Source organism: Micropterus salmoides, unplaced genomic scaffold, assembly GCF_014851395.1.
Source record: "Micropterus salmoides isolate LMB-PRFRI ecotype aquatic unplaced genomic scaffold, ASM1485139v1 Ms_hic_scaffold_2, whole genome shotgun sequence".
Taxonomy (NCBI): domain Eukaryota; kingdom Metazoa; phylum Chordata; class Actinopteri; order Centrarchiformes; family Centrarchidae; genus Micropterus; species Micropterus salmoides.
The window spans coordinates 11,297,376-11,318,370 of record NW_024041150.1 but is presented as its reverse complement, the minus strand read 5'-3'; the positions used below and the strand labels follow the sequence as shown (position 1 = coordinate 11,318,370).

Genomic DNA, 20,995 nt, shown 5'->3' with positions numbered 1-20,995 from the left:
TATACCTGTATAGAAACGTGCATGTATGGGGGGGTGCCCTGCTGGTTTCTTGTAGCTGCCTTCGATGTTGTTTTTCTGTTTTGTTTTTGTTTTCAAATGTGAGATCTTGTATCACATAACCATCATTTCTGTATGTAGAGTAATAAAATTCTTAATGACATAAAATTAGGGTGCCAGCAGTGATCAAACTATTTCTTACATTTCATTTTTTTAGGCGGTGGTAGACCCATAACGTCCCTCAGTTCCAGAGGGCCATCGGCCTGTGTCTGATATCATATCCGTATCTCCCAATGCTCTTCAATCGACCAATCACTGACCTTCACCTCCTGGCGCCTCACTAGGAAAATGTCAACATCCTGTGGTCAACATGTAGCCAGCTGGCTTAACAGTCAAGTTAGCCAGAATTAAACCGGATGTTACGCGTTTTTAGTCAAATTCATCTACTTAAATTAAAAAGCGTTTAAAAATATTGGTGTTTTACACACTCCTATTATATTTTAATTTTCATCATCAATGCGGCATACTATTACAAAATGGGACAGATTTTTTTTATTTTGAAGAGTTTAACGGATGTGATAATTTCTCTTGCTTGCTAACTTGATACTATTAATGGGATGTCTAACGTTAGTCCAGAATAGTTACGCTGATGTAAACTTTCCTTCTGAGTAGTAGGATTTACATCTTCAGTCGTTCTAGCTAAGAAGGTAAAGTCTTGTTAATATATTAAAGATTTTGCGTTGCATTTTCTCTACTATTCGTAGACAGCTAGCTATTAGCATTTTATGTGATTGTAGCTAACTCAGGCTAGGAACGTTATGTGGTTACACTCTTATTATTTACTACACAATACAGTAACGTACGTTTATACACAAAACAATGGTAGTTGTCTTTGCGTTACAATATGATCAAAATTATTTAAATTATTCACTTTTTGGCAGAATTGTTTGTTCCAGCCTATGGTTCCAGCTGATAGACGGAACCGAGATCTCATTTTGTTAGCATGCTGCAGAGCGAGTCCGCGCTGCCCCCTTCAGAAAGAACTGCCTAACAAATCCCATTGAAAAATATGAGGATTTTTAAAAAACGTGGCTTATTGTCACTTATACATAACAGATACACCAGAAGTCAAGATCTGCAACAAATCGAAAATGTGTTTATGTTAATTCGGGGATACAGTAGACTCACCAAGCACGACTCAGCCGTGTTAAAAACTTTAAAACACACGGCTTTGAAGTTATATTCCGAATCGACAGTTAAGGGAAACTTGAGAGAAAATTAACCTACATTGCTGAGCGACCGAGTCTTCGTTTTTTGCCGCTGTTACTGTTGTGAAAGCTGTTAGGCATTTTAGGCATAGCCATAATAATGTCTGAAACACTTTTTAATTCGTAAAATCTTTATTTTATTTGTGAAAATGAAAAAAGGACGATTTCACTGCTGTTTTCGCCTGTAAAGTTGAACTACATTGGACCAGGACCAAAAACCACTGTACCTAGAGCTGTCAAATCTGGACTACATTGTCCCAGAGAGGCTATGGACAGGATGCCCTGAAGTTTAGAAAGACAAGTCGCCCTCCACGCTTTCGTCTTGTCTAAGAAGATGTAAAAGGCCCGATAGAGGGCCATAGGTAGCAAGTGTTAACATGAGGCGCTTTTCCTTGCCAGTTTCTGAGTGCTCGCCGTGAGCATGGCAGACCGAGAGGAGCGCCGCTTCGCCGAGGTTTCCCGGGAGTCTGTCAGACTCATGGCCGAGAGTGCAGGCGTGGAGCTCGGCGACGATGTGGCCGCTCTGCTGGCCGAGGACGTGTGTTACCGGCTCAGGGAAGCCACACAGGTCAGTGCTGCACGGAAGGAAACTTTAACGTGTTGCTCAATCCCAAATCTCTAAATATGAGCTATTGAAGTGTGTGAAAATGTGTTGAAGTGCAAGTTATTTATGTACTTGTGGTATTGATGGTGTGTTGTTTTGGACCCACACAGAGCAGCTCTCAGTTTATGAGACATGCCAAGAGGAGGAAGCTGACAGTGGAAGACTTCAACAGAGCTTTGCGCTGGAGCAATGTGGAGGTGAGAGTGTCTCTCCCAGTCCGTCTGATATAACACAAACATGCTACAGAAGTCATTGCCTTCAGCTTCTTTATCCCGCTGCGTTCATCAGGCTATTTGTGGCTGCGGGGCCCAGGATGCTCTTCCTTTCCGCTCAGTGAAAGAAGGAGAGCTTTTCTTCATTGAGGATCGGGACATCAACCTGGTCGAGTTGGCTTTGGCCACCAACATTCCCAAGGGCTGTGCTGAGACCATGGTGCGAGGTATGACGGATGTATCATTGATGCTGAAAGTTTCCAGTTCATGTATTTGAATAACGAGGTATAATTTACTAATAATTTCTCCCCTTTTCTTCTCGCGCCAGTGAATGTATCGTACCTGGATGGGAAAGGCAACCTGGAGCCTCAGGGGACAGGTAAGACGGGCTCAACACACAGTAGGCAATGTTTCCCCATCTCTTTTCATTTTCAAGGAAATTAGTGTGAAGAGGCAAAAATCCCTTACTTTGAAGTAATCGGTCTTGTGAAATGTCATGCTGGTGCACATTCACATGAACGAGTTTTAAAGTCCTTTTTATAATTGGATTTGGTTTATATTGCAAAAACCTAATTCTGCACCTGAGCTAACAGGGAGGTATTCTTGTTGTGATACTGAACATTTTCCACGTACTAGATTTCCAAGTTGTGCAGCTTAGGCACAAAAACAACTCCTCGTGATATATCAACATGTACTGACTGACTGCATCCCTGACTGAGCACGTCAGCGTGACCCTGATGGAGGAGTTTCAGTGTTTGTGCATTAGTTGTCAGACCTGACTGTTGACTTGTCACAGTTCCCACAGCAGTGCAGTCCCTGTCAGACGACTTGTTGAAGTACTACCAACAGATCACACGGGCCATCCTGGGAGAGGACCCCCAGCTCATGAAGGTAAACTACTGCTGAACACAGGCAGATGTTCTGCGGGGCTAAACGATGCGTTACTTCTCATATTCTTCTTCTGTGCGTTTCAGGTGGCTCTGCTGGACCTGCAGTCCAACTCCAAGATCGCTGCCCTCTTGCCGTACTTTGTTTATGTCATCAGTGGGGTAGGTTTGTGCTTGTACATAAGTAACATTTAACCTTTAAACAAAGTTAGAATCCAAACAAACTGATTGTAGATTTTATCCTAGATCCTATTTATTCACCTTTAGATGTAAAATGTGCAAAAACTGTGTTCTCACGTTTCAGAATTACATTTAATAAATTGTTTTTCTTTGACTTCTTGATTGTCTTTTTAGAATTAAAATTTTAGAATGCAGATTTGTTAGCAGACTTTAGTTACATAAAAAGTCTGTAAAAATATATTTTTTAAATTGTATTCAACCAATTTGCTGATTGTGTGGTTTGTTTTTTTTTCTGATCAGGTGAAGTCAGTAAGCCATGATCTGGAGCAGCTCAACAGGCTTCTCCACATGGTGAAAAGCTTGGTCCAGAATCCCTACCTGTACCTGGGCTCATATGTGCGCAGCCTGGTGTCTAGTGTCATGTACTGCATCCTAGAGCCGCTGGCCGCCTCCATCAACCCACTCAATGACCACTGGACCCTCAGGGACTACGCAGCCTTGCTCCTCAGCCACATCTTCTGGTAAGAAAATCACTACTTAGACACACCGTTTATTCCTAGTGTTCAAATAATATGGGATCTAGGGATGTCACAATACCAGAAATTTAGTAGTCGATTCCAATATCGGTGAAATTCCACAAATCTCGTTGCCACAGTAAAAAACAAAACAGTAAATCCCATATATTACCATGTACAACATACTCTCCTTTAATAAAAACATTTGAACATTACAAAAACCAACTAACAGCTGTAAAATTGTGTGAGGATGTGACCATTTTCACACCAAGTTCTGACAGTTTATGCATGAAATCATCGAACACTGATACGCTTAAATATATATACGTGTGTGTGTGTGTGTGTGTGTGTGTGTGGTTGTGTATAAAATATGTGCAATATATTGCCAAAAGTTTTAGGACACCCCTCCAAATCATTGGATTCAAGTGTTCTGATCACTTCCATGACCACAGGTGTATAAAATCAACATCTAGGCTGCAGACTGCTTCTACAAACAATTGTGAAAGAATGGGTCGCTCTTAGGAGCTCAGTGAATTCAAGCGTGGTACTGTGATAAGTTGCCACCTGTGCATGTCCATTTGTGATATTTCCTCACTACTAAATATTCGACGGTCAACTGTTTGACTGAATTATAACAAAGTGGAAGCGATTGGGAACAACAGAAAGTCAGCCACAAAGTGGTAGGCCACATAAAATCATAGAGCGGGGTCAGTGCAGGCTGAGACATTCTCTGTGTTTCTCTGTGTATTTAAATGTCTTCTCCTTTTTATTATTGTCTTTTCTCTGTAGGACTCACGGTGATCTGGTGAGTGGTCTCTACCATCAGATCCTGCTGTCGCTCCAAAACGTTCTGTCTGACCCAGTGAGACCACTCTGCTCCCACTATGGAGCCGTGGTGGGGCTTCATGCTCTGGGATGGAAGGTATGTTCACTGCCTCCGTCTGGAAGTCTTGAGTTTCTGCATTAAAGTAGGTAGACGGTTATCAGGTGAAACCTAAAAATGAGAACCAGCGGCAGCTGTGGTGTTGTTACTGGAGGTCGGTTGACATAGCTCTGAGTTTTCATTCAGTGACTATTGGACGCTGCACAGCTGAATAAACTGTTATTCACTGTGTGGAGTACGTAGTGCTGGAGATGACATATTGGTAATTCAGCATACATGTTATGATGTATGTGTTAACTAGGCCTCACTTCTTGTTGCCAGCAGGTGATGTTACATAAGTTATTAATGCAGCAATACATTTAGTGGAGGTCGAGTTCAATATAAATACATTTTCATGAATGCTGGACATGATGTGTATCAAGTGTAGGCCACATAAAGCAAGTTTGATGGAAATCAAGATAGGTGCGTTCGAGATAACTGCGGCTGAGTATCGTTGACTTGATAGTCTAACCTGAGCTGCAGATGACTGCAGGGGCGGGGTATCAAAACGCCGCCGTCAAGTCGGACACATTCTACCTGCATGAGCGTGCTGTGAGCTGAGATCAATGATCAGGCAAAAGTGTGGTTCCAACTTGGTGCAACAAGATAAAAGCAACTGTGGCCTGGAGCCGCCTTGCTCCCGCGAGGTTTCAGTGTCATGTGACATGGTGATGAAAGTCGGACACACACAACAAGTCCAGAATGCATCACGTTAAGTCGGCGCTGTGCAGCGCTGCATGAAGTCAAACACACCTAATATTGGCATGAAGTAAAAATAATAATAAACTTTATTTAGACCTGACTGTTGACAACAACGTACAAAGTCACAGTATGTGAATAAAATACCACAGTGAATGATTAAATACATGAGGACCTAAAATAAAAATGATAACATGAAAATAAAAACATTAAAATTAACAAGATAAAGAAGAGATAAAACAAGAGAGTAAGACATTAAAATGCAGTTGAGGAAATGCTTTCCAATGCTTTCTAGAGCCCCGGGGCCCTGACAGCCTGGACTCGAGGAGAGACAGGAGACCCCTGCCCGAAGATCAGATCAGAAGATAAAGCTACGAAATTGTTCATAAGTAATTAAAAGATTCAAAATATTATCTAGAGTCAGGTCATAGAGAGTATTTAAAGTATCTTAAAGAGATCTTAAGATCAAACCTAAAACAGACCCAAGGTGAGAGCCAATGTGAAGAGGCTGAGGACGTGATCGTACCTCTTGGTCAGCTGAGTTCTATACAGTCTGTAGTCGTTTCAAGGTTTTTTGGTTAAGACTTGAGAAGAGGCTGTTGCATTAATGTAGGTGCGAGGAAATACAAAGTGTGTACAACAGTTTCTGCATCTCTAAAATTTTAAATAGATCTTGTTTTAGCAATAAATCGGAGGTGATGAAAACGTGACTGGACAAAGACACCAAAGATTTCTTGCAACAGGCTTGATATGCTGTGACAGGTGACCAATAGACAACACTATTTATTTTGTGATATGTTTGACACAAGCGGTTTTAAAGAGATCTGGGATAAAACCATAGACCATGAGCTGTTCAAGATTGACAGCAAATACAATCCATAACTTCAAATAAAAACTTATTTGGGATGATGTCAAGAGTTTGCTGAGTTTAGGCCTAATAATACAGATCTTAAGATTTTTGCTTACCAGACTTGAGGTGGAACTGATTAACCTGCTTGGAGGAGTTCCTAAAAGTAAAGCGACTGTAAATGTCAAAAAATGCAATTAAAATGCACGAGGGCTGACCCCCAATAGTCGAAGATTCGGTGCTTCGATGGGCGGAGCCGGATTCGACTGTCAATCTCACAGTCGAAGCTTCGCAGTGAAACGAGGATCATGCAATTTTGGCACCACCAGTTTTCTCCCAATAAGTTAATATACAGCCTGTTACAATATACATTTCAACGTTTAATGCTGTAAATAAACATGTAAAAAGAATAAAACTTTCAATAAATGTTTTTAAGTGTGTAAATAAAACCAAAATTGTAACCCTAATTCTGGGTCGTCAGTGCGTGCGTGCGTGCGTGCGTGCGTGCGTGCGTGCGTGCGTGCGTGCGTGTGTGTGTGTGTGTACAGTGGCAGTGGAGGAACACCCGCTGAAGAGACAGAGCTCCAGCTTCACTGGTGTTGTCCACTGACTTTCTGATAATTTATCACCGTTGATGAACCACACAAAGAATATTTTATCGTTTTTAAATAGCCAGCTACGTGAAATAGACCCGCGAGGAACCGCGATGTGCATGTAGTTGTCGGCAGAACGGACTGCACGCAAAACTTGCACAAGAGAGAAAAGGATCTTCAAAAAGCCTCAGTTTAGCTGGATATTTACAGTGTAAGTTGAATGAATAGAGACTGCAGCTCTGCAGCTTCTCAAGATTAAAGGGGAGCTACTGTGTTTGCCACACATGTTTTACTGACTCCTGGTAGTGATGTGTTACTACCAGTAGCCGAGAAAACAGTATATTTTTTAAGATAAGATATAGTCACATACACAATGAGGAAAAAATGTTTTCTTACAATTGAATGATTTTTTTCTATTTCGTGAGTTTCCAGGCTTTCCTAGCCCCTCAAAAATGTGATTGATTTGGAAAAATATAAATTATAAATATTAACTTGAGTTACAATAGGGCCTTCACACCACTCAGTGCTCAGGCCCTTATTATTCTTTGAAAACTGTGAAATCTAAACTGGAGACAGGCTCCATGTGACGGGTGTATGTCCTTGCTGTAAATGGTTTTATCGTTTTCAGTACTCCACTGTATGCTCTCTGTCTTCTGTTTGTCTTAATGCTGTCCTCTCAGGACCCCTCAGTAATCTGTATGAGAATAATCCCTGTTTATCTGTGTGTGCTTTTGTTGGCAGGCTGTTGAGAGAGTGCTCTTTCCACACCTTCCTGCCTACTGGGCCAACCTCCAGGCTGTGTTGGATGACTACTCAGTTTCCAATGCCCAGGTCAAAGCAGATGGACATAAAGTCTACGGAGCCATCCTGGTCAGTAGGGGTGGGAATCAACAGAGGCCCCACGATACGATATTATCACGATACGATTTATTATTGCATTATTGCGATTTTAAACATATTGCGATGTATTGGAATTTATTACTGTATCGATTTTATTTTTTTCCCCACACCCCTACTGGTCAGTGCTGCAGTCCTTTCATAGGGTGACCAGCTACAAGACTGCTATTTGTTGTGATTTTTGGAAACATTCTAGTCATTTTTTTTGGTGTTTTGCAATGACTTTACTTTTATCTCCTGTGCCATTTCATTAAAACAAACCGCCACCCCCGCCTCTTAAAAAACCCTGTCATTCCCCATCTGATTCAGCCAACCTCCTGTCACTCCCTATCTCATTTAAACTCCTGCCATTCCTCATTTAAATCAAACTCTTGTCCCTTGTTCAAAATGTCATTCCCTATGCTGCAGAATTTGTAAATGTAAAAAAAAAACTGGCACTGAGCTGAGCGACTATTTTATGGTATTGGACATAGCAAAGATGGTATTTCTCGTCCCAGCAAATTCCAAAGTCAGTACATTTAGGTGATGCTTTTATCCAAAACAACAATTGCTTTGTCAGAGGTTGCACGCCTCTGGAGCAACTAGATGTTAGGTGTCTTGCTCAGGAACACATTGGTGGTCACAGTGGGGAATTGAACCTGGGTCTCTCACACCAAGGGCATGTGTCTTATCCACTGCTCCATCACCACCCGTAGTACTGTGCAACCATTTCAGGCAAAAGAAAGAATGCTTTCAAAAATAGACATGTTAAAGAGGTGGTATTCTGCTTTTTGGCTTTTCCCCTCTCCTTTATTGAGTTATACCCTTTTTGTGCATGTAACAGGTTTGCAAAGTGAAAAAGCCCAAAGGGAGTTCCCATCTCCCACAGAAACTCTGCTCTGAACTGAAACAGCTTGTTTGTAGTCCAGCCGTTTTCTTTTCATCCCTGTGACGTCAAGGGATGAAAGCAATATTTGGTGTGTCCACCCTTTCCCTTCAAAACATTCTTCTGTAATTTAATTTAAAAATGAAACTTTGATATATTCTATATTTATTACAAATACGGGCCTTTTTGTTTTAATCTTGATGATTAGGGCTTACAGCTCATGGAATTCAAAAATCCATATCTCAAAATATCAGAATAAAGAATATATAATACAGAAATGTTGACCTGGGAAGAGCCTTTAATCTCTGTCTGGTTCAGTTCACCCATCCCAATCATGAGGAAGACTTCTGACCTGACAGTTGTCCAGAAGACTCTCACTGACTTCCTCCACAAGGAGGGGAAGCCACAGAAGGTCGCTGCTGAAAGGGCTGGATCACAGAGTGCTGGATCAAAGCATGTTGATGGAAAGTAACTGGAAGGTTTAAGTGCACAAGCAACATGGATGACCGCAGCCTTGAGACAATTGTGAAGCAAAGCCAATTCAAGAACTTGGGGGCGCTTCACAAGGAGTGGACTGATGCCGGAGTCACTAAATCAAGAGCCACCAGGCACAGGCGGGTCCAGGAGCTACAAGTGATGCAGTCCTAGTGTCAAGCCACTCCTGAACCAGAGACCGCTTCAGAACTGCTTACGTGGGCTAAAGAGAAACAGAACTGGACTGTTGCACCAAAATCCTATTTCACTTTTTGACTTGAATTACGGGAAGTCATTTGAATATTAAGGTCCCAGAGTCTGGAGGACGAGTGGAGAGGAACCGAGTCCAAGTTGCATGAAGTCCAGAGTGAAGTTTCTATAGTGAGTGAAGATCTGGGGTGGCGTATCATCTACTGGTGTTGATCCACTGTGTTTTCTTCACCTGCCCGCAGTTCCAAAACCACTAGGAACTGGTTTGCTGACCATGGTATTACTGTGCTGGATTAGACAACTCAACTGTACCACGAGCAAAATGAGAGACACCGGACCAACAATGCAGACGAGCTGAAGGCCACTATCAAAGCAACCTGGGCTTCATAACAGCTCAGCAGCTACAGGCTGAGTGTCTCCATGCCACGCTGCATTGATGCAGTAATTCATGCAGAAGGAGCCCTGACCAAGTACTGAGGACACAAATGAACCTTTTAACATTTAAGAAGGTGGATATTTCTGTATTATACATTTATTCTAATATTTTCAGATATGGATTTTTTAGCTGTAAGCTAAAGATTAAAACAAGAAAGAGAAAAGGCCTGAAATATTCCACTTTATACGTAATGAATTTACAATATATGAAAGTTTCACTTTTTGACTTGAATTACGGGGAAAAAATAAACTTTTTCTTTGAGGTGCACCTGTATATACAGCTTCTAATAAAGTACAGTAAGCTGAGCTAGTGTGTTTATAATCTAATGTCCACATATAACATGTCGTGAGCATCCTGTGTGTAGTGTGTGTGTATAGGCCCTCAAGTGGAGCTGGGTAATAAACAATAACAGTAATAATCGCAATATCATTTTCCTCACTAGCAATATAACAAATGTTCAATACATTTTTTGATTTAATTAATTTGAATCAAGAACAAATTAGCACTAAATTTTTCTATTAAGATGTTTTATTTTGTTGAGGAAAAGGGACTAGAAAAAAGATTTTACGTAATTTTACTCATGCATATTTGTTGAAAAAAGATTTGTCACAATAGTTTGAAATGTTCTGCCTCAGATTTGTGAAGTGAGTTGTGAGTCATACTAGCTGGCTAGTATCAAAGTAAGTTCATGATTATATGCATGTCGACCGGTTAACCCTACAGCTGCTAGCACATCGGCCTCACTTTGTGTTGCTGTGCATTACCACCACCACTCCACTAGATGGCGCTGTCGTGAGAGAACTACGGTTCTAGAACTGCAGTCCCGGGATTGCGGGGGTCCTGAAAATGCAGCCTCCGGTACTTCAGCTACAAAATATTGAACGCACCTAATGTCAGTATGTTCTCCTATGTGTCCTGCAGGTGGCAGTGGAGCGCCTGCTGAAGATGAAGGCTCTGTCTCTGTCTCAGCCAGCTGAGGGGGGCTCCAGCGGTCAGCCAGGGTCTGCTGTGGGTGCCATGGGTTACAGGGTAAGCTCCCCTGGCCTCAGCCCCCCTCCAGAGCCTCTGTCAGAGGCTGTCCTGGGAATCGCCAGCCACCTTCAGGCAGGCGGGGCCGGCTGTCCCTGGGAGGAGTGGACCCCGGTCCCCCTCCCTGCCATGTACTGCGAGCTCTACTCCTTCTTTGGAGACAGCCTTGCTGTCAGGTTTAGTACAGGACCTGGGTTTGGCAGCTACCCTCCTTTTACCTCATCCCAGCTCAGTGATGCTAGGAAGGACCCCCCTGGCCCCGCCTCCAACCCCGACACCACCCGAAAGATGCCACAGCTGACTGCCAACCTCAACATCAGCCCCAGGGAGGACGGGAGTCCTCGAACCGATCCGCCCCCACCAAGCCTGGCAGCTACTGGATCAGGAAGGTAATACAAACCAAAGCAACCCTCCTTGATAACTAACCTTTGGGGTCAGGTTATGGGGTACTGAATGTTGCTGACTGTCTTTCCCCTTCAGGTCCCTGGCTCGCTCGTCCTCCTCTGTGCAGCGCTCCAGATCTTCCTCGTCGCGTTCGGGCCAGCGCTCGGCAGGTCTGTCTCGTGATGTTTTTCCCAAAGCGCGCTTCACCTCTCCTCAGACGGGACCTCCGGCGTTCTCCTTCCTCATCGGCGGGCGGCAAATGGGTCGTCGTTGCCAAGGCCGCCGTCCCTTCCAGACCACGTTTGCCCCGACTCCTCCTCTTTCAGCCGTCCCACCACGTGCCTATGCCCACAAACTGCCTGTCATCGGCAGGGTGGGCAAGCCTGTTCGCCGCTGGTCATGTTCCCATTACTCACTTCATCTGCCTCTCTAGAGAAGAGGCTCTCTGAAATAAGCTTCAGACTGCATTACTACAAAGCAGCGTTCGCCTACAACAGACTTTAACAGGGCCAAAATCATATTTTTCAGCTTAAGCTGCCAATAATTGGTGATTGATGATATTTTCATAGTTGATTATCAAGGTGAACAACAAAAGGCCAGTCTAATGGATTAAAGCGACTACGTGTAGTAGTTAAAGATTTCTGACTTTGGCTCAGTTTTCATAAAGAATGTTTCTTTTTTCTACAAACAAAACTTATTTAATTTATTGGAAAAATGCACACACGCTTGTGTTGACCACAACAATGAAAACAGTATAGTGGTTATTTAAGGTTTTGGATGTGCTGCAAATTAAGAGGCCACAAATTAATGGACATTTAGCACAGTACATTAAACACAACAAAATTAAGAAAAACATTTGTCAAGATATACGAGAACAACAAGCACTGTACACACCTAACACACAAGCAGATATGAAGCAAGTCACACAGAACGACGAAAGACTAATGTTGGCTGATTCCATGATACCTGTGTTTTCCCTATTTGCAGCATGTTTCTTTATCAATTTCTGTTTCTTAAAGGGCATTTCTGCAGTGTTTCTTCCTGAATCGGATGTACAGTATGAGTTGTCAAAGTGGTGAAGATGTTTTCTTTACTTGCTCATTTGTTTTGCCACTTTAGGGCAGAAGAAACACTTGGGGGACAGCGCATTGACTTATCACTTTCTAAGCTGATGTGGTGAACCTGATAGCAGACAGTTGCTTACAGCACATCCAGCAGATACAGAGCAACATTTGGAGATGCTTCAGTGTCCACTTGGTGAATGTTAGTCCATTATTCACTGTCTTACAGCACCTTTTCTCCTCTTCGCCACCTCTGGCTCTTTAGCTGCTAAATGCTCCACCATGTTCACCAGCTAGTCTCTGTGTACAACCACTGAGGTGTTTTCTCCTATTCTCCTGCTGCCTTTTAGATTATCAGGGCAGCAGCTGTGTTGGATTGTAGTTGTATTTCTACAGTAAAATGATAATACTCATATTAAAGCACCACTTCATTCCAAATGGTTATTTTAGGGCTGTAACAAACAATCGTTCTCATTATTTGTCAGATTAATCATTAAGTCCAGAAAATAAAGAAAAGTAGCCATCTCAATATTTAGAAATTTTTTACAGTCAAAAAGACAAATATGTTGACTTTAAAGTGATGTAAGGAAGAGAAACGGCAAGTGCTCCTACTTGAGAATCTGGAACCAGTTAATGTATTTGACATTTTTGCGATGTGCTTTGATACATGATTGAAAAGATAAATCAATCAGGAAAATTGTTGATTAGTTTTGTTCCTACCCGTTGTAGGACTGTACTCATTAGAATTAGCTGAAGGCCTCTCATAATCACCTGATGTATTACTTTGGTCAACTCCACAGTGATGAACACTGTAGGAAATGGTTGACATGGACATTGGCCTCACATTTCAGCAAAGCAGTGTATCAGTCTAAGCCTTCTGTAGCATCGTTCAGTTCCTCTGCTGAGTGACATTAATAGGATCCTACACATGGATGAAAAGCATGAGACAGGTAGAGTGGCAAATTCCAAAGTACTGAGACAGAATACCTGCTGAGGACAGTGGACAGGAGGTGTCTTGTACAAAGCTGCTGTTTTCATTGAATAAAAAAATATCTGTTTTGAAACCTTTATTTGAGCCTTTTGAATCCAGAAATGCCTGACTAGCCTCTGTTATTCACTTGTTTTTGACTGATCTCTCTTTGACTGGGCCCGTGTCTTCCACCTGCTCTACCTTTCTAAATATTTAAAGCCTACAGCTTTCAGTATCTGGTTGCAGTCAAGAGAAACAGCATTCAGAACCAACAATGGCCCAGCTTGTGTCTGCACTGGGACTGTTCTGCCAGGTTCACGCGTTTGCCTGCCTGGTTGTCTGCTACCTGCTCTTCATCGTGCTGGGAGGTCTGGTGTTCACAGCAGTGGAGAAGCCGGTGGAGAAGGAGCTGAGGGCCGAGGTGGAGGAGCTGCGACGTTCCTTCCTGCTGGAGAACCCGTGTGTGGCGGAGAGCCGGCTGAGCGAGCTGCTGGGGAAAGCTCTCTCTGCGCACCGCAGCGATGTAGCTGTCCTGAAGGCTGACGCTGATGAGAGACAGTATGATTTCACATCGTCACTCTACTTTGTCATTGTCACTCTCACCACTATGGGTAAGCTGCAGTCCAGACATTTGTAGATCTTTTTATTATTACTTATTCATTATTTATCACAACGTCCTAGGTGACTTCTTCAAATTGCTTCTTTAGATTCACTTTTAATGCTAAAAATACTGCACTTATATAGTTCTATACAGTGTCTCACAAAAGTGAGTACACCCCTCACATTTTGTAAATATTTGATTATATGTTTTCATGTGACAACACTGAAGATGAAGAAGAGAGTTCTTTGCCATGACATGCCATGATGAACTTCCAGTGACCAGTATGAGGGAGTGTGATAGCAAGAACACCAAATTTAACACACCTGAGACCTTGTAACACTAATGAGTCACATGACACCGCCGAGGGAAAAATGGCTAATTGGGCCCAATGTGGACATTTCACTTAGGGGTGTCCTCACTTTTGTTGCCAGCGGTTTAGACAAACAACGGCTGTGTGATGTGTTATTTTGAGTTATACAAGCTGTACACTCACTACTTTACACTGTAGCAAAGTGTCATTTCTTCAGTGTTGTCACATGAAAAGATAGAATCAAATATTGACAATAATGTGAGGAGTGTACTCACTTTAGTGAGATGCTGTATAATTCTAGTCTTTTGACCACTCGAAGAGCTTTGTCACGTGTCACATTCACACACTCATGACAGTGGCTCACATGCAAGAGAGACAAACATTCTCTCGCACACCGACGGCTCTGCCATCAGGAGCAGATTTAGGCTTCAGGACTCTTCAAGATGCACCACCGTGGCCCAGGATGCGCCAACGGCCCGAACCCCAGCAACCAAACTTACAAAAAATGAAATGTTACTGAAGAGTGAAACGGTACAATTTGGGCACAATAAGAAGACCGGCTCTCACACAGTAGCTATGACTCAGTTCCCTTTGTTTGTACCAAAGAGCGGCTGAAAAGAATCGTATCGTTAGTTAACTTAACGTCACTCCTCAGTAGGACCTTCCTGCAGACCTCTTCCTTCTCTTATTTCTCAGGCTCTGACTCCTACACCCCAAAATCGGATGAGGCCAAGCTCTTCTGCATCTTCTACTGCACCCTGGGGATCCCCCTCACCCTGTTCATCCTCACCCTCCTCTCCAACTTCCTCCTCCCTGTCGTCACCCACATTCCAGTCTCCCACCTGCACACGTACTGGGGTTTGCCCTACACCCGGGCCGCCCTCTTGCACATCAGCCTCCTCTCGGTGCTTGTCCTCTTCCTCCTTTTCCTCCTCCCCGCCCTCCTGGTCTGTATGGTAGAGCCCGACTGGAGCTTCCTGGATGCTCTTTTCTTCTGCTTTGTCATCCTAAGCACCGTTGGACAGGGAGGAAACTCTCTGGGGAGAACCTGGGGCCCAACGGCCAAGGAGACACTCAATCTCCTCACCACATGTAAGTGGAGTGCTGAAGGTACTTCCATACTTTACAAATCCAGGTTGCTAGTGAAAACAAACAGTGGGGTGTATGTCTGGCTTTGAAGCTCCAGTTCTCAATATTTCTGTTATCGTATTATTATATTAATGGATCAAATAATGATGTGAAACGTGTCACTAATAGTGTTGAACTATCACCAACTTTGCGCTTTCAGGGCACAGCCAGGAGTTGATACTCAGGCCTGGAATCCAAATTCCTCTTTTCAACAAGCCACCAAAAATGGCTAATATGTTCTTTTTTTGCTCTTTGTTTCGTTGTAGAACATAAACTCCACCATCCTAACAATGAATTATTATTAAAAAACTGATTTAAATAATTGGATAGACTTATTAAAATGACCCTAAATATGCACGTCGACAGACTGGACATTTATTTTAAAATCCAATCCCTCTCCACAGGTTACCTGCTGGTGGGCCTGGTGGTGATCATTACTTTTAAGGATACTGTCCTGCAGGTTCCCAGGGTCTGCGCAGTGATGAGGCTCTTCTCTGGCCTTCAGTATGCAGAGCTGGAATGCGCCCACATCAGTGAGCTGACTATGAGCGAAGACAGCTGCGAGGACGAGCCTCCGTATTCACAGTCCATCTGCACCATCTCCTCCACTCCACTGGAGCTGAGCAGCCCCTGTTCAGACCGACCCGCTGTTTTCAATTATGCACAACCCATTTAAATACTTAAATACTCTAAATAGTCCATATCTGTCCGATATTATCAAATCTATGGAGTCAAATATTTGCCACCAGGCAGGTTCTGAGTTTGTGTGTGCGTTGAACACAATTTAACTGCTGCTGGATTTAAAATAATGTTATAAACACACAAAGTTAGGGGATGCAACATCAAAACAGTTAGCTAAAAGAGGCTAAATGCTCTGTAGAGCTAAGAGGGGCTGCAGAATTGGTGATAATTCTCTGTGTGTTTGTCACTTTGAGAGAATTCCTTCACGCTGCGCATAATCAATTGACCCCATTGTTAAAATAAATCTTTTAGTGCAGTTTTAAATTTGTTTAAAATGTTTTTCTTCTGTTGAGTAACTCTACCCATGATTCCACTCCCTCTCTGGTGGAGCAGATGACAGCACCGTAGTGACTATGTCCTATACTTAGCTGCTACTGGTTGCTAATTTGTTTGGTGAATTCTTTTTAATGTGTACTCAGAAAAACGACGTCCAGTCTTTTCCTCTACTTTGCAGTTTAGGGCGTTTATTTCCTGCGTCCTTACAGCGTCCACTTCCAATAAATAATAAGTCATATAAAGTCAAATAAAAAACATAATCCGAGCACAGTTAAAAACTGTTTGCTCCTCTTCCTCAATTAACAACACCTGTTTGCATCACTACAGGAACTTAAATAACCTGAGGCCAGCATCGGCCTTAACTCCGCAATCTAATGACATGCCCCCTGGAGGAAAACAAATATGGCTCCTACAAGTGCTGTCTATGGTCAAGAAATATTGTCCTGTCGCTACAGAGCACATGGAGCTGGTATTGACACAAAAACATGAACACAAACATGAACACACTTTCCAAATGAACCTGCTCCTCAATCCCTATTACCATAACAAAACTATTACTACAAATAAAACCAGATATGTTGTTTGCCTAATTGTCCCTATTGCTTTACATCATAGTGAAACACATTTCAGCTACACTGATGAAACTGATGGTTGTGTTTGCATTGTCGTACTGGCAGGAAAACACCTTCCTGAGGCTGATTTGCTTCTTAAATTCTCTTTTAAAACTTTTAGAAATTTAGACATTTCCCACACACAGTATGCTTGTTTCAACACTTTTCACTGGAATTCCAATGCTTTTATTGTGTGAAATATTGTTTCAATGGCAGCACCATGTATCAAATGTAAATGTTATAGATCGTTTATACATCACTTTATATACAGTATATTTCTCACAGAAACAATGGAGGGTACTGTAATTTTTATGTTGGCTGGAGGTAAGGTGGCTCAGGGAGGGCAGCAGACTGTCTTTTATTTATGTCTCTTCTTGTATATTTTATTTGAACCCGTCTTTGCATTTTACACAGCTCAGAAAAATCAAGGGAATACTTAATCATCACAGTGTAACATCAAGTCTGCAAAACATCAAGGATATGAACCTGTCCAGTTAGGAAGCGTAAGCGATTGTGAATCAGTGTCACCTGTTTTTGTGCAAATGAAGGTAGGCTACAACAGGACTGGAGAGGCAACTGCAAGACAACCCCAACAAAAGGAATGGTTCTGCAGGTGGTGGCCGCAGACAGTTGCTCTCTCCTTATCCTTCCTGACTGATTGTTCTCTAGTTTTGCGTTTTTCTAGTGTCCTTGTCTCTACTGGTAGTGTGAGACTGTACATGCAGCCCACGCAGGTTGCACAGGTAGCCCAGCTTTTCCAGCATGCAAGAAAGTTTGCTGTATCTCCCAGCACAGACTCAAGCGAGGAGATACCAGGAGAAGGGCCGTTGCGCGAAGAGAGCTGCCCATGCAGCTCGAGTAGCGTTCTCCAGAAAACACCAGAAATAGTATGTCTGCCATTGGCGCCCTGTTCTCTTCACACTTTAGAACATGTGACAGATGTGAAAGAGTCTGGAGACGAAGTGCTGAACGTTATGTTGCCTGCAATATCACCCAGCATGACTGTCTGGGGACTGTTACGTCCTAAGGTCTAGGGTTAACCTGGGTGCAACACAGGGTGTGGCTCCCCACTCTTCCCACTCCCAAGCAAGGCCAGAACAAAGGTTTTTATTTTTCACTCAGAGTTGAGCAGTGCCCCAAACACTAAATTTGACCTAAAACTTTCCTAAACCAAAATGTAAAAAGACAAAGCTCTAATCTAGGCTTCTTTTACCAACCAGGCCTTTCCCTTTCCAGATAGAGAAAACAGGATCTGACTGAGAGGGATAAAATGCATGATTGTGACAAATGGGGGCAAAAATGAGTGTTCAACTATAAACTATTTTGTTCATCGAGATCTGATGTGTGATGTAAGTGTCACTTAATGTTTTTAAACAGAGTGGTTACATAAATAGTTAAAAATAAAAAAGACAACTTTAACCTGCACTACAGTAAGGTGGACTTTTCCAACAGTTCAGTCTCTGGATCAGTTTTATATCAGTATGTATGCACATTAGATTAGCCATTAAAATATTGAGCTTTAAATTAGGGCACATGATTAAAAGGCTCATCAAGCTGAGGGGAAGGTGTACAAATGTAACACTTTATTTTGACATGTTGCAGGGCGGGTGGTTCAAGGAAAACAATAAATACCTGGGTTTGCTTTTTTACAAGGTGAAACAGCCCTTCACCACCTCAGTCATTTTCATACTGGTCCTTACTCCAAGGGAAATAAATTATAACGTGTTCCTTTTACTTTGGACAATCTACAGAACATATTTTAGTTTTGTGGCATTGGTAATAGGTAATGTAAACCTAGTACTGACATTGTGCTAAATTTCCACTTTTCAAACAGTGTCATTGGTGTTATATTTCTCTCTGGGAGCCACTAAAAAGTCTTTTGAAACGTTTGGATTGAAGTTGCTTAACTGAACAGGTCAGCAGGTACAAGACTGACCACAAGGTGTCACAACTAACTAATGTATAGCTGCGGGGCAGGTCTGGGGGGATACCAAGAGACATCACATCCATCATGAATTCTTTATTTCCTCAGGTTTGTGCCCCCTACTCCATTGGCATTAACATGTTGACATGTCAGATAAAAGCTGCTGAATGACTTGTTTCGCTGACAGTGGCTTCAGAAGCCTCAGTGTGGTTTGCACAGATAAGAAGGGTGTGGAATATCTCCGCACACACTGTTTGTACAACCGGAACACTCAAACAACTTGGAAGAGAAAATGAAAGATTACACTATAACCCAAAATGTCTGTAAACATCTATCATAGTTTACAGACCTCCGCTTCAGCTGTGAACTACCATATTTGCTCTCATTGTATTTACATTTATTCATTTAGCTGAGGCTTTTCTCCAATGCGACTTACAATTGCTATGAATGTCAGAGGTCGCACGCCTCTGGAGCAACTAGGGGTGGTAAGTGTCTTGCTCAGGGACACATTGGTAGATGGGTCACAGTGGGGGATTGAACACCAAAGGCATGTGTGTCATCCATTGCGCCATCACCACCCCATTGGCGCCCATTAATTGGGCGTTCAAACATTTCCTTTGCAATGAGATATTATTTGCAACAGTTCAGGTGTGCTAATTTTCAGTTTGACCTCAAAAGAAAGTATTTTGATAATCTTGTTTCCAACCTGTCTGATGCTTGTTCATCAATCCTTGTGGCAAATGATAGAAATCTCAGCAATTACTTTGGTTAGTAAGGTGTTGTAAATGTTGTAAAGAAGCATAATTCTTTACAACAGTACTTCACTGATTTAGCATTGCATTCACAAAAACAAATTTCAACATCGATGCTACAGAAGCAAAGAGTCTCTTTTTAATCCACACATTCTTCTTTCTTGTCAAAACCTGGTGCCTACGTTGCAATTCGACCGCTGACAGTTGGGTGGGAGATTGAGCTGTGCCATGCTAGTAGCGGCTAATATAACCTTGAGCAGCTCGCCTCAGTCAGAGATGAGGAGCGGGTCTACAGAGATCTGATAAGCTCATGTCTTTCTGATTGTGGCTCAGGGGGTAGCGAGACCGTTCACTTATCAGAAGGTCGGTGCTTCGATCCCTGGCTCCAGAATCCTTGGGCAAGACACTGAACCCCAAATTGCTGTTTGTGAAAAATGTGCTCTCTTTCTGAGCATTACTGTGATGTAGTGTAAAGTGTTTTGAAAGGCTTCAATCAGCAATGTTAAAAAACACAAACCAAGCTGGAAGTCTTGTGTAGTAATGGACTCAAAATAGTTAAAATCTATATTTTTGTGTATCATTTGCTTTGTTGTATAAAGAAACTGCAAGCATCTAATTTTGCAAACCCTGTTGTAATATGACAAACACATACCTTGTAAAATAATTGATTTTAAAATTACTGTTGGGTTAAAAAGCACTGAATGCTTTAGGTTAAAAATAAATATCTGATTTTCTGCTACATTATGAATCATCCAGACCTCTCAGGTTGCCTGGGACTGGCCTCCCCACATGGAGAAGCAGCGTTCAGTTTTTATGCTCCATATATCTGGAACAAACGTCACAAAACTGCAGGTCTGCTGCAACTGTCAGTTCTTTCACATCAAGGCTGTAGACTTTTCTTTTTGCTGCTGTCTTTTATTAAATCAAATTTGAGGCTTTTGAATAATATCTTACGCTGCACTGTAACTGTTCCTGGTTTATCTTATTTTTCATTTAACAAATTTTCAATTTGTATTTAAATGTCTTATATTGCCCTATGTTGCCTTTATGTTTTGCATAAAGCGCTTCGAACTGCCTTGTTAAAATGTGGTATACAAATAAACTTGCCTTACTCCCTAGTACCTGTAAAGAAAAACTGATGTATAAAATCTGTGGAGTTCTCCATTGAAGTAAGAAATTATCCAAATTTAGCTTTAAATATGGACAGATAATCCCAACACTCGCAACACTTTAGCTTCTCAGAAAATTACAAAACAGAAATTACAATGACAGAAACACAAGTCCACCTAAAATGATTGCTGAGAGATGTCATGATTGACATCGTCACTCTGCTCCACAGCTGCTGTGCTTTGGAACAGTATTCAGAGTGAATGCTCCTTTAATGAACCATCTAACTGAAGGTGCAGACTGCTTTACTTGGAGCTTTAACAGAGACCTGTTGTGTGTTCTCCTACTATGGCTGTGTTTGTATAAGACACAGAGGACTATGGGAGGGAGCCACCATGAATCTTGAGCGTGTGCCTGGCACTGCCAGCCCTCGCCCCTCCCTTAGCAATCTACACACAACAGACTCTGGCCTTGGCTCCTGTATATATTGAGGAT

At 42.3% G+C, this 20,995-nt stretch overlaps 2 protein-coding genes across 3 annotated transcripts; both read left to right on the top strand.

Moving 5' to 3' along the window:
* The first annotated feature begins 556 nt into the window (after positions 1-556).
* Positions 557-13,141, top strand: taf6l (TAF6-like RNA polymerase II, p300/CBP-associated factor (PCAF)-associated factor). 2 transcript variants are annotated; one of them, XM_038730097.1, is made up of 12 exons: positions 557-704; positions 1,665-1,833; positions 1,980-2,066; positions 2,158-2,308; positions 2,410-2,460; positions 2,887-2,972; positions 3,056-3,130; positions 3,449-3,669; positions 4,453-4,585; positions 7,466-7,594; positions 10,528-11,024; positions 11,116-13,141. In XM_038730097.1, the coding sequence occupies exons 2-12, from the start codon at positions 1,687-1,689 to the stop codon at positions 11,450-11,452; spliced, it is 1,914 nt and encodes a 637-aa protein (XP_038586025.1). In that variant the 5' UTR covers positions 557-704; positions 1,665-1,686; the 3' UTR covers positions 11,453-13,141. The 2 variants fall into 2 exon arrangements, with proteins under 2 accessions (XP_038586025.1, XP_038586024.1); XM_038730096.1 differs by having other exon boundaries at positions 2,878-2,972.
* Positions 13,142-13,202: 61 nt separating this feature from the next.
* kcnk7 (potassium channel, subfamily K, member 7) lies at positions 13,203-16,660 on the top strand. The gene is made up of 3 exons (XM_038730098.1): positions 13,203-13,661; positions 14,658-15,053; positions 15,494-16,660. The coding sequence occupies exons 1-3, from the start codon at positions 13,325-13,327 to the stop codon at positions 15,763-15,765; spliced, it is 1,005 nt and encodes a 334-aa protein (XP_038586026.1). The 5' UTR covers positions 13,203-13,324; the 3' UTR covers positions 15,766-16,660.
* The last annotated feature ends 4,335 nt before the right edge of the window (positions 16,661-20,995 follow it).

Coding starts and splice junctions, on each gene's coding strand:
- kcnk7 (XM_038730098.1), top strand. CDS start 13,325: ATGGCCCAGCTTGTGTCTGCACTGGGACTGTTCTGCCAGGTTCACGCG. Junction 13,662..14,657: donor TGTCACTCTCACCACTATGG/GTAAGCTGCAGT, acceptor CTTATTTCTCAG/GCTCTGACTCCTACACCCCA. Junction 15,054..15,493: donor ACTCAATCTCCTCACCACAT/GTAAGTGGAGTG, acceptor CCCTCTCCACAG/GTTACCTGCTGGTGGGCCTG.
- taf6l (XM_038730096.1), top strand. CDS start 1,687: ATGGCAGACCGAGAGGAGCGCCGCTTCGCCGAGGTTTCCCGGGAGTCT. Junction 3,131..3,448: donor TTGTTTATGTCATCAGTGGG/GTAGGTTTGTGC, acceptor TTTTCTGATCAG/GTGAAGTCAGTAAGCCATGA. Junction 11,025..11,115: donor GCAGCTACTGGATCAGGAAG/GTAATACAAACC, acceptor TTTCCCCTTCAG/GTCCCTGGCTCGCTCGTCCT.